Below are 13,258 nucleotides of genomic sequence, written 5' to 3'. Positions count from 1 at the left end.
GGAGTTCGCTGTGGCTGTGGACGGGGCAGTGAGGGAAGCTCTGCTGAGGGGGAGAAACAGCAGAAAAAGTTAGCATTTCTGCAAACCCCCTTGGGCCGGTAGGCCCGCCCAGATTTATTTGGTGATAAGATTGGGCTTTGTTTTTTCCCCAAGCCCCAAGGGTGTGTGCTACCCGGAGCCCTGGCCTGGCTCCTCTCTCTTATCCATTAGCAGCCTGGAGCTGCCCCCCAGATCCTGGCTGTGGCGGCGGCAGAGCAGCTTGGGCCAGAGCTGTCTTGTCAAGCCGGGTCCTCTTCTCTGAAGGCATGGCTGCCCCACCTCATCCAGGCTCCAGTGGGCTCCACCCAGCTGGAGTCACACCCCCAAATGCCGCCTCCCTCTGCCAATACCTGCCCCTACTGGTGGGTACCGAGGGCCGGCCTCAGACTCAGGAGTGGGGTGCGGGGCTGGCACGGGCGCCAGTCTGCAGTTTGTCAGCTCAGCTTCCTCTGCCCTGGGGACTGGTCGGTGTGTCCCCTAGGCATGCTAGGAGGGATGCTGTGGGCCCTCAGGCTCCCTCTCTCCACGCCTCACCCCCCACCCCGCACCGTGGGACATTCTGTCCTGGCTCCTGACTCTGGGGAGATGCAAAATGCGCGGTTTGGGCCTGGAGTTGAATCTCCACGTTGCTCTTGCAAAGGCAGATGTTTTAACTTTAGCTGCAGTGTGTCTGCAGGCCAAGTGGGCCTGGCAGGGGCTCCATCATTCTGGAGGGCACTGAACACACAGTTGCGTCCTCAGGGACGGCTTCATGGGTGTCTGCAGCCTGCACTCAGAGGGACCCTGTGTTTGGTTTAATGAGCCACTATTGCTGTCTTGAAATTCTTAATAATTTTTGAACAAGGGGCTGGGCATTTTCATCTTGCACTGGGCCCCACTAGTTACATATCTGGTCCTATTTTACTTTTTGTTGTCTTCCCTTTAGTATCTTTTGAATTTTGAACTATGGAGACATGTTTGTTTCTTTTTTTTTTTTTAATTTAATAAGGAAGTACCATAAAGGATAAAAACAAAGAAGGACATACTTATCACTTGTTGCACACATTTAGAAACGATCTGTATGCCCATTACAGTGTACAAGCTGCTGCGTACACATCCATACTCCATACGTCCAGTCCACAGTCCCATGACTCCCAGGAGAGCCCGCGGGACGTGCAGAATGACACCCCCACGGAGCACAGAGACAGAAGTGTGCTCCGGGCCACCTGCTCCCCTGCCAGGGCCATGCTGCCACCCAGGACGAGCCTGTTCTATTCCACAGAAGGGGCTCCCCAAACTCCCTTGCTAACCCCCCATTCCCCTCCCTCGAGGGCATCTGCACAGTCAGTAGACAGTCGACACTTGGGAGTCAGAGGCTGACATCCCAGGCCCGCCTGAAGCCCAGGGAGGGGCACTTCTGCGTGGACAGGCGGCTTCTGTGGTGAGCATGCGCGTGGCCGGAGGACCCTGGAGGTGATCTTGTCCGCCCCCTTCAGGCGGGGCCCTGTCTGTGCTATCTGTAGCCAGAAGAAAAAGATGACCGCCTCCGAGTCCGCAGGGCCAGAGAATCCACGAGCTCTCCGGGCCCCTCGTTCTAGTATCTGTCACCGGTAAGGATTCCTTGCCTGAATCACTGATGTTGCAGTTTTCGCCCGTTTCTTACTAGGCTTAAGAAATGGGGATTCTCCTGCCTCTCAGATCTGGAAGCGCTGAACGTGCCCGGAGCCGGCGACCAAGCTTTGAGCATCAGGGCAAGAAAGCGCAGCGGCTTAGGTTCACGGAGCGGCTCCTTTCGGCTCCGCCTGGAAGAGAAAGAGCACTGCTGCCCTCTGGCGGCCAGTCGGCAGAGGCTCAAGGAGCCGTTCAGGAGGCGGGGTCCTCTTGCTTGTCCCTGGGACAGCGGCTTTGAGTCCTTAGGTAAACGTGTGTCCTTTCACTGTTCCTGGAATACAGCACGCTTGTCCTCGCCTCAGGGCCTTGGCTGCTCCCTCTCCCTGGAATGCTCTTCGTCCAGATCTCAGGTGCAGCCACCTTCTCATTCTCTAGCCCTCAGGCTAAATGTCACCTCCTCAGGGAAGCCCTCCTGGACCAAGTTGTCTGAAACAGCACCCAACCCCACCCCCATCCCTTTCTAGCCCATTACCTTGTTTCATTTTGTTCAACCCTTACCTGCTATGTGAAAATACCTGTTTAAATTCTGTGTCTGTTGCCTCTCTCCCTCACCAGACTGTTGGGTCAAGGAGCACAGTCCTTGTCTGTTTCATCTGTCACTGAACCTCAGTGCATCATACATAGTAGACACTCAAAAATACTTGTTGAAGGAATAAATAAATGCACATCAACGAGGGCAACTGAGATTTCAGCAGAGCTTCTGGTCCTCAAAACCATACTCTTGGTGTGGGCAGGGCACACATCACCCCCATTTGACAGATGAACAAGCTGAGGCTCAGAGAGATTTACAGGCGCTGCCTGAGCATCCAGCAAGGGGGAGTGAACCAGTCCCCGGTGGCTTTTCCTGGGCTCCCTCAGTCCTGTACTCTGGAGGGGGCTGAGGGGTGTCCCAGGCCTGAACAGCTGCTGCCAGGGGTTGAGGCAGGCCCTCACGTGGGGTCCAGACACTCACTCCCTGGCCCTGGTTGCTGAGGGAGGCTGAGCTATCCAAAACCGTGCTGTGATTTTGGAGTGTGTAGTGGCCTGGGTGAGGAAGGCCAGTCCACAGGACGATATAACAGGACTCCAGAGACAGTGGCCTGTCTGTCTGCAGAGACGTGTGTTCTGGAGCAGGAGTGTGTTTGGGGAGGGTGGGCGGGAGGAAGGCTGGAGCCAGCCAGGGAGTCGACTCTTCCAGGGCCAGGATCTGGCTGTGACATTCTGGGTTTCATGCGGACCCCTGAGGGGCCAGCCTGTCCTCACTGCACTCAGCCTGAGGCAGGGCTGCCCTCTGTTTCTGGGACCAGCAGAGAGGGGATCAAGGGCCCTGCCGGAGAGCCAGGCCTCCTGGCTGAGCTCGGGCCAGCGGTGGGGCTGGTGGGGAACTGAGGGCGTCTGGAAGGTCAGCAGCATTTACTCCTCTTCTGGTCTTCTGGTGAGAGCTTGATGGAGTCTGTGAGGTAGTTCTCTATAATGCTTCGGTACTGGAGAAGGAGGAGAGAAGTCAGCGTACACATCCTCAGAGGCGAAGAGCACACCTGCCCTATGTTTCTTAATGGCCAGTTGTGGTTGGGCTTTCTGTTCCCTCCCCGTTGTGCTGGCGGGAAACTGAGGCCCAGAAGGGGAAGCACCGGTCTTCCCCACCCCCTCCTTCCTCGCTTCCTCCTCCAGCCTCTTCCAGGAGCCCAGAGCAGTTAGGGGCCGCGTGAGGGGCCCAGGTCACCTGATCTCCAACCAGGACCCATAAATTTCCATTCTCCAGAGGGAACAACTGAGGTGACATTTGACCTCAGCAGAGATGATGACAGCCCACTCCTCATCTCTGCTGGAGACCTCTCCCAGCAAACATCCCCATACCCCAAACTTCCCTCACCATGACCACCCCCATTCCCCACCCCACCCCGGCACCTGGAGAAGCCCAGTCGGTTCTCCATCCTCCCCATGTCCAGGGAGTGCTCCCTACAGTAGACTCCATGTTTCTACTGGGCCTTTTTGCTTCTCTGGCCACCCTCCCAACTCTCCTGTCCCAACAAGGTCCAGGGAAGGCTCCTTCTCAGTCTGAAAAGCCTCTCTCCACCCGGCTGGGCCACTTCTCACCTGGGACCCACCCTGCCTGGTTCAAGGGAGAGCTTGGGGTGGGGGAGGTGGTCCTTCCTCTAGGAGGTGGGTTCTACCTGCTCAAGGGTCTCTTCTTAAGGGGATCCCCTTTCTTTACTCTGCCACGGCTCTCTGCAGGCACCGAGCTCCCAGCACTCATGTTCCTCCCACAGCTGGTACTGTGCATGTGCGGGTGAGTGAGCAAGCAGGTGTGCCCTCACTCTGCGTGAGTGGCTCACGATACATTGGTGTGGACCTGAGCAGGGCAGAGCCTCCTGTGGGGCAGGTGAAACTGTGCCTGGTGGTCTGCCTCTCTGAGGGGACAACATCTAGGATAGCGGTCATGCCTTCTCTCCAGCTAATTGTCGTTAAAATCCTGATGTTTCTGAACCTCCCAGTGAGGCACGAGGAAGAGCAGAGCATCACTATTTAAGTCCATTTTCACACCAACTGACCCATCTCTCCCAGCGAGGCGGGTTTTGAAAGGATTCTCTTACTGTTGGGCACTTTCTGGGTCCCTCTCCCGTCATGAAAGCCAAGGAGATCTTGGCTGGGGTCAGGAGCCTTCCTAACTGGGACTTTGGACTCAGAGGGCAGGGCGTGTTGGTTCCCCACCCTGAGTATGCCCCACCTTCACGTCCACGCAAGGCCCTGCTGGGCCCCAGAGCCCCACATGAACAGAAACCTGTGCCGCTGTCCACGTGCCGGCCTTCGAGGAGGGAGATGCTGAGTGCCCGGCGCAGCTGCAGGGCTTTCTGAGCTCCTTTGACTTTATTCTGGGAACAAAGGCCATGCTGCCTCGGGAAGGTGTGAGAAACTTCCTCACTCATTACACCGGCAAAGCAGAGGTCTTCACACCAGTTCTCTTCACCAATAATAGTCACACCCTCCCCAGGTCCAGGGCAACCCTGAGCGCTTCCCATTTACAACAGCATTTCACTCAATAATGGCATCATCTTGCTTCTCCAATTTCCTGCAAAACTTCCAAGCAGCCAGCAGGCCATGATTAGGTTTCCCGTGTAGTTCTTTTCTCGAGGCCCTGGTCCTCTTGGCAATGTGTGAGTCTAACTGTAAAGTAACACCACAGCGTGCTAATGCACGCGCCATTTCAGTGAGGGTGTGATCGTGGATTCTGTCCCTCTGAGCCTGGTCACCTCTGTGGCCCTGCCTTTAGGTCCTGCGTCCTGAGGACCTCGTAAAGGTCCTGTAACTTTACCAAACTTACCTGCTAGCCAGCCTGCTTCCCTCCCGGACATGGTAATTTGTCTTTCTCCAATTAACCCAAACGACCTGGGCCTCCATGCTGCAGCTCACGCCCCTGGAGCTGGGCCGGACCAGCCCCAGCAGGGGTGGTATTGCCAACTTGGGAAGAGCAAATCCCATCATCCCAAATCCCCCCAAACAGGTGGGTGTCCCTTCTTTGAGTATGAGGGCATTCTTAATCATATTTTGGAATAATTAAACACCTCATCTTGAAAGTGGCTAGATTGGGACACTGCAGTCACTCCCTACCTTCTTTCCTCTCAGAATGTTAACGAGTACGTACCTGTCGGGGGCGCTATTCGCAGATCGCTCTTTCCATCCAGAGCTCACTGCAGAACTCAGGCATTTCAAGGAGCCTCGAACGCCATGTGCACCAGTGGACGGCATTACCCCCTCCTTCTGTGACACTCCTGCTTTCCCTCCCTTCTCTGTCTTGGTCCAGAGCAGCACTGATCAATCGTCTCTCAATCTGTCAAGCTAGAAACCTTGTCCTCAACCTAAACAGCTCCTGATTCCTTCTCCTACACTGAACCATTATCAAACCCTGACGGTTCTCCCTCCAAAGTCACTTTAATCCACCGTTTTTGCCATCTGCATCCTCTCAGGCCTGGACCATTGTACTACCTTCTTAACCACCCCAAAAGCCCAGCCTCTCTGCAGCCTGAAACTCCCCTGCTGAAAACCCTCATACATAGCTCCCGTTTTAAAATAGCTCCCATCTTTTATTTAATGCCTTCTCTGTGCTACAATACTATGTTACTTAACCCTCACAGCAACCCCATGGGGAAGATATTATTTTAAAGAGAGGGGAGTGGTGGCTTCGGAGGCAGCAGGACTTGCTCAAGGACACAGCGAGGAAGAGGCAGAGCCAGGATTTAAAGCCAGATCTACGTGGCTTCAGAGCCCCAGCTCTGCCCGTGCCAGCCGGGGGCTCCCCTCCTGTGACAGCAGCGCCTCTCACCTCTTCCTGCCCAAACACTCTGGGCTGGTGGGAATGAGCACATGACCTCCCCGGGAAGGTGGGGAGAGGTCTTGGTAGGAAATGTCTTTGAAAACTCTTGTTTGACTTTAAAATACAGTTTTGCAAACTCTAGTTTCACCTTAAAAATCCAGGTGAGTTTTACATTCTATACCCTAGTAAATGTGTTTGTTTAATGTGAAAATGTTTCTCCTCCAAATTTCTGAGTAATATAGACACTGCAGAAAGACATGTTCTGTCGGGCTTCAAGGTCCAGGGTGAGCCCCTGTGTGCCCTGGGGGGTCTAGCAGCACAGGCTGGAAAGCATAGACCTTTGACATGCAGTCCAAAGTCCTGGCGGGGGCTCACTAGGCCTTCGTGATCTGGCGCCGTTGACCTCGCAGGCATCATCGCTCACCACGGCCCGTGCCCCCGCTTCCCTTCATGCCACATTTCTTTGTCTTACAGACAGAACCCACAGCTGCTTCCTCACATGAGCCCTGTGGATTCATGCCTGGGCATCTGGCTGTGCCCTTCTCTCTGCCCTTCTGCTGCTCCTGCTCACACCCCCAGTGGCCTACCATCTCCACCTGCAAATGGCGCACTGTCTTTCAACATCCAACTCACATGCTGCTTCTCTGGGTGGGCATCTGGCCCACCCTCACCACCAGCTGCCTCTGAGTCACCTCGGTGCCTTGACCGTGCTCCCCATGACGATTACCTCACTGCGTGACAGTCTCTTTGTGAATGTCTTGCTCCTCTACGTGACCTTGGGACCACTGAGGTCCGTATCTCCAGCCCTAGCCTGACAACTCAAGAAATGTTTATGGGATTGAATTATTCCTGCTTTATAGGTAAGGGAAGTGAGGATCAGAAAAGTCACATGTCTTGCCCAGGGATTCACTCGAAAGCACTCAGGCAGGCAGGATTGAAATCCAGGTCAGTCTGACTGTGGACACCACACCTGCGACTTCCAGACTGCTCACGAGTAAATTTCCCCCATCCACGTGAGGGACTGACGCGAGGCTTTTCCATTCTCTTGAGAAGTAAGGATGCTAAAAAAAACCAAAACAAGCAGACAAGCTACCATCTACTAACACCAGCGTGGAATAAAAGTGACACAGCAGGAAGGACATACTTTCAAGAATAAAGGACAGTCCTTCTCCAGAAAGGACAGATGCTAACCACACACAGATACTGGCTGTGGGCTGACGGCCGCTTCCCTGTGACCAAGCATTTGGCGATCATTGCACTGTGTTTATTGGGGATCATTCATCACCTATCACCATACAAGGTCAAACAGCCTTCCTCAGCCTTCCAAGGGGACAGCAGGAGCAGGCACAGCGGTATTTTAGGAGCCAAATTGACTGGCTCTGTAATAGGGCCATGCTTCTTGACCGTGCGCTAGAGATGGACAACATCTGCTTTCTTTCACACGAGACAGCGGGGGCTGGGGCGGGGAGGGGAAGCATAAGGGCAGCCTGTGGGGGCACCTCTGAGATTAAGCTCTGAGGTGTAAGGATGGCAAGCTCGAGCCTTCTCCCTGGGCAGCCGCTAGAGGTGGCTGCTGCCTCTCTCCATTGTGGGCACCCCCAGGCTGGGCCCTGGAGCACTTCTCTACGGGGCAGCTGGCAGCGCCAGGCCAGCCGGGCCGGTCACCTGTGATGATGGCAAGCACGTCCACACAGGGGAAGTCGCCAATCTCCCATCCTCATTTGCTCATTTTGTCAATTCAAAATCATTGCCACGATGACCTTGTCCCCTCTTCTAAGAAGCCCACCTTGATCAGATGCAGCAGAATGAGAAACAAGCTGAGCCTCTCCTCGGGTAATCTCTCAGGGACTCTCGAGTCTCCAAACCCCACATGAGAAAACCCTGCTCCTGCTTCCAGGCAGCCTTCCCGGAGCTTCCTCCTCTCTCTGCTCCCTCCTGCCCCACAGTGCGGCTGTGTGCCCCTGCTCTGGGCCCCTCACCTCGTCCTTCACCACCATGCAATTACTGTCCACAACCACGCCTGTGCTCTGTCTTCCTCACAAGGGCGAGGGGCCCGGCACACACGGCACACTCACGGCACGCTGTTGAATGCTCACACCAAGGGGTCTAGAGGATGCGGAAGGATGTCAGCCGCCCCTGCAGGCTGACTATCCCACTGGACAAGCGCTTGGCACCAGGGGGTCTCCCGCTCTCCCACCAAGGAGGATTGAACCAGGTCGTCACCTCTTAAACCCTTGCTAAACTAGAATCTCCAGGGGTGAGGTACAGGACAGTATGTGTTATAAACTCCACAAATGATTAGAAACAGTATGTGTTAGAAACTCCACGGCCAGATTGAGGGACCAACGACTCTGTACTCTCAGCTTTACTGGAGTACTGTTGAGCCCAGTCAGCAACTAATTAATTAAGACGATGAGCAATCCTGCCCCACCCGCATCCCTACCTGTTCTCCAGATGTTCTTTTCTGGAAGCTCCTGAGTTCCCCCATCCTAGAGGGCAGCCCTGGTACTGCCGCTATAGCCACTCACCCTCGACAGAGCCCGACTGGCCAGCATCTCAAAGGCTTGTACCACATTGATGTCATTCTTGGCACTGACTTCAAAATAGGGAATATCCTTCTCTTTACACCAGCCTTGGGCTACCTCCCGTGGCACCTGAATGAGGGGAAGAGATAATCACTGTTGCTGTATCATCATCCTCACCATCCCCACTGTTGTCATGTCCCCATCATCATTATCACCACCATGTCCCCACCACCACTCCCATTTATTGAGAACCTTCCATGTGTCTGTAACTTTACACATTATTTTTTAACATAAATCTACGAGGTGGCTATTTTAGCTCCATTTTACAGATGAGGAAACTGAGGACTAGAGAATTAAAAAATTTGCTCAGAGTGTGTGGGGCTGAGCAGGATTTGAACACAGGCCTGGCAGAATTAGAGCCCACTGCACGTAAGGCCTACACAAGGAGATTCTTCCTGCCATTGGTTCCTTCCCCAGTCCCTTCGAAGGGAGATGGACATGACAGACACTAGCCAGAGAGGGGGACTTCCTTCTCCTGAGCTGGCTGACCAGGTCCACACCCAAGAGGCCTGTTGCTGGGCGGAGACTCAAGTCCCTGCTAACCCTTCTTCCCCAGGGTAGAGTCCTAGGAACAGTTGATAAACTCTTACTATCGGCTGCATTCTGTGTTAGATATCTTATCATATTAACTCATTTAATCCTCTTGATAACCCTGTGAGATGGGTCTTATTAGCTCCACTTTGTAGATAAGAACACTGAGGCTTAGAGAGATTCGAGACTGGCCTCAGATCGCACAGCTGAGAAAGACGGAGCTGGGAGGCAGCCTGAGCTCAGTGCTTCCGCAGCATCTGAGCCGCCCTCTGCAGGGCGCTGCCAAGGAACGCTCTCTCCCACTGGACTGTTGGTTCCTTGCGCTCAGGGTCAGGACCTTTTTAGCTCTTGGCCTGGCACCATGAGCCACTCAGTATAGGTTAAATGAATGAATATGTGTCTACCGAAATGCAAATGGCCCATCACAGGTTGAGGGTGTTGGGTTAGAAAATGCTCTGGCAGCCTTGTGGGTTACTTCCAAAGGCAATTGGTACCATTGAGTTTAATGTCTAATTAATTATTTCAGGGAGGAGGAAATGACCATATATTGAACATTTGCTGTGCCTGGTACTTTATAACCATTGTTTCATTTTATTTAAGGGAGCCAAGGTTTTTCTCATGGAGAAAGGACCATTCTGCCGCTCTCCCAGAACACAGTGCAGCCAAGGGGAGACCAGAGACAGTCCCTCGTCAAATGGTTTTCCTTGCTCCTGCAGCTTCTGGGAATGTCTATCTTATAGGGACTAAAGGAACCATCACTGTCCCCTGTCTCTTTGGCCCTTACTTCTCTGGCCACAGGAGTGACAGCAGGGCCCAGGAGCTCATGATTCTCTTTCACTGTACCTGTTGTCCCTCAGCATCGCTCTGGCATTGTGAGGCTCGCTACCTAAGACTGCAGGGTGGAGATTGAGGTCAGCTAAGCAGCCTGCCCTTTGGGAAGCCCAGATGACACTTCCTCCCATGCCCAGGCTCTGCCTGGTCAGTCTCGCAGGAGCTATTGAACTTGAGCAGAGCAGAGAGAAACCCTAGGCCCTTGTCTTGGTTTCTGATCTCTAGGATCCTCCTGCCTTTGTGGGGAGGAGCCCCAGAATTGGCCAGGACTGGCTCCCTTCTGTGGAGCACAGATGCCCAAGACCTGGTGAGCAACCTAGAAGCCTCACAGCTTGGAGAAAATCCTGAACTATTTGGAGGAAGGATCAAGGATGGCTCCTGGTTATTATTGTCCTCACTAGTAACACACAAATAAGTAATCATCAGAAGTTAACATGATACACCTCGAAGGCCTCTTAGAAATACAAAGGGCTTTGTATCTTTTAAAGTCCTTGAGTGCAAGGACCGGACTTACACTTCTTATAGCTCCTTCCTTGTTTACTTCCTCTCCCCTGCCCGGCCCCCACCTCCACCAGGTGATGAGCATTTTACTGGGCACGTCACTGGTGCTCAGGAGTTGCAGTAAAAACTGAAACGAAGTGAAAAGAAGTCAACTGCCTCTGCTTCTCCGGAAGGCAGGGAGCTTCTTTATATTTCATGGCATGAGAAGCAGGAGCCTGGATTGATGCCCAAGGTCACCAAGCAGCAGAGCTAGGCAGACAGGCCTGCAGCCACAGCCCGCGGATCTCGGCTGGCCCTCTCTCCCACTGGACAGTGCCCGGGTATGACAGACATTTATCTCATTTCGCCCCGCTCTTTCTCAGTCTGGTTTATATGGAATGATTAAATACACATTCCAAAATTCCAGCTGAGATTATGTTGCAAATTCCCATTCTTTTTACGCCCCCCTCTCCTCTCCCGTGCAACCTCAGCAAGCTGCCCTGGAAGGAAAGCCACCCAGAAAGCACTTTTCACTTTTCTCTTCCAGTGCTAGTTACAGTTTCATGATTGTTTAAATCGTCTTGTCTTTTATTTATGGGAAAAAAAGGTTTTGTAACTTAGGCTCTGAGTGTGGAAATAAATTCAGGGTGTGGTACTTGAAGACATGGGAAGTATGAAAATTTTGAAAGTGTTACTTCCATTAATTTTGCTTTTGGCTGACCATATACTATAAATATTTTACTTTTCCTGTTACAATTTTGCTTATTCATCAGAGGCCAAATGCTTGACAAAATTAGTCCAGGTTGCAAAATTTTATTTATGATGCTTTTCCATCTTATATGCATTTAAAATGATCAATTACATAAGTGCTAAAATTAGCATGTCAAATATATCTTAAACCACTACCAAGAATAACAAAGAATATTTTCAGAAAACATAATCTCAATGATATGAGTCAGTGGTAAGTCAGAAATGACTCCCTGAGCATAGAACAAAGAATTCACATCCTAGTGAATAAATTCCTTGTAGCATAGATGCTAGCAGCATAGATGTTCTTTCTAACAAACTAATATTTTTTCAATATTACCTTCCGTAGAAGGACTAGGAATTTAAAAAAAATCTAAGTCAGTAATTTCTTTAAAAATTATCCCAGTGATAAGTATTTTAAAATTGTGGTAAAATATACATAAACATAAAATTTACCATTTTGGCTATATTTAAGTGTATAGATCGGTGGCGTTCATACATTCACATTGTTGTGCAACCATCACCCCTACTCATCTCCACAACTTTGTCATCATCCCAAATCTGCCACATATGTTTTAAATATTCATTTTCTTCTTATTAAGTGGGAAAAGCCCCTGTGTCTTCCCAGCCATGCCTTGGAGATGAGAAGAAGGAGGGTAACAATCGCTCCCCTTTGTTAAGCTTGCCCTGTGCTTTATAGGCGTCATTTCCTTCCATCCCCAAACAACCTCATGAAATCTGTGTCTGGTCTCCATTTCACAGGTGAAGATACTGGAGCTGGCCAAGGACACACAACGAGCATGAATCCGTGCCCAGAGGAGGTGCTCCTTCAGCAGCCCTTAGCCACTCAACCCTGTGCGAGTGAGAATGTGCCTCCTGGCTACCCTCTTCCAGCCCAGAACACGCCTCTCAGCTCGCCTCCTCCATTCCCCACAGCACCTTCTACTCCCTCTGCGCCAAAGGCAGGACCTTAGAGGGCAGTTGCTTCCCAGCCTCAGCTCTTGGCTCTATGGTCTCGGATCTCTGATTAAAGTCCCTCTGCTGTCCCCACTCCCATTTCCTCCTCTCCACTTCCCTATCCTCATTCCATTACTGCTCAGCACTTCCTCACCTCTGGTTCCTCCTCTCTACCTCCCTCTAGACCCTTCCCTGGGCCTATCTGTGAAAATTCAAACTGCCCCAGGGTTCGCCGATTCGGATCCCGGCGCACCGACACACCGCTTGGCAAGCCATGCTGTGGCGTTGTCCCATATAAAGTGGAGGAAGATGGGCACAGATGTTAGCCCAGGGCCAGTCTTCCTCAGCAAAAAGAGGAGGATTGGCAGATGTTAGCTCAGGGCGGATCTCCTCACACACACACAAAAAATTCAAACTGCCCTCATCCTCCCCACTCCAGGATCCACTCTCACCTCCCTACCTTGGCTGAACCCTGGCTTTTCCTGGATTCACTGTTCCCCCTATCGCTCCCTCCAGTGGGGGTCATTTCCACACCCTACTCGCCACAGACCCCAAGATGGGGCTGGGCTTGCCTGGGGCTTCACTGCTTCTTTCAAACCTTTATTCTTCCTCCCTCTGTAGAACAAAGCTCATCCCCCTGAGGCTTGGATTGAGCCCCTCTACCCCTTCCAGTCATCACGTGCATGCCCCATCCTGCCAGGTATCTCTTCATTCATTGAACACCCGCCATCTGGTGAGGCTTCCTCTCCACCTCACCGTGCAGCCTCCACCTCTCACGACAGCCTCACAATTCCTTCCCCTCCAACAGAATTCACCTTCCCTCTACTTCAGCCTCTTCTTCCCAGGCCCAGACCCAGGACCTCCGTAAAATATTAAATCTGGTCTCCCATTCTGTGACTCAGTCTCCTCTCCCTTTGACTCTCTCACGCCCTCACTCCTTCTGCCCTCTCTTCAACTGCTGACACCGCAGCCCCCTGGCCCTTCAGCCCTCTCCTTGTCCCTCTTCACGGTTTCTCAGAGCCCTCACAGCTCTATTCCTCAGCTACTCTCATCTGGAAAAACCTTAGTCCCAGGTCCCTTGTTCCTGGCTTTTGCCCCATACGCAGCTGTTGAAGAAAACCACAACACAGACTCCACCTCAAACTCC

The 13,258-nt window shown here is 52.4% G+C and overlaps 1 protein-coding gene across 2 annotated transcripts in view; it reads right to left on the bottom strand.

The window, feature by feature from the left end:
- Positions 1–962: 962 nt before the first annotated feature.
- RAB7B (RAB7B, member RAS oncogene family) overlaps positions 963–13,258 on the bottom strand; it is a 31,019-nt gene continuing 18,723 nt past the window's right edge. Inside the window, exons 5-6 of one of the 2 annotated variants that reach the window (XM_058540206.1) lie at positions 8,509–8,634; positions 963–3,152 (exon numbers count right to left, since the gene is read on the bottom strand). In XM_058540206.1, the coding sequence (XP_058396189.1) occupies positions 3,072–3,152; positions 8,509–8,634 (207 nt within the window). In that variant the 3' untranslated portion in view covers positions 963–3,071. The remainder of the gene's footprint in view (positions 3,153–8,508; positions 8,635–13,258) is intronic. The other variant, XM_058540207.1, reaches the window with a different exon arrangement.

The sequence above is a fragment of the Diceros bicornis genome, chromosome 4 (genome assembly GCF_020826845.1).
Source record: "Diceros bicornis minor isolate mBicDic1 chromosome 4, mDicBic1.mat.cur, whole genome shotgun sequence".
In the NCBI taxonomy this organism is placed as follows: Eukaryota; Metazoa; Chordata; class Mammalia; order Perissodactyla; family Rhinocerotidae; genus Diceros; species Diceros bicornis.
This window is presented reverse-complemented; position numbering and strand designations above follow the sequence as displayed.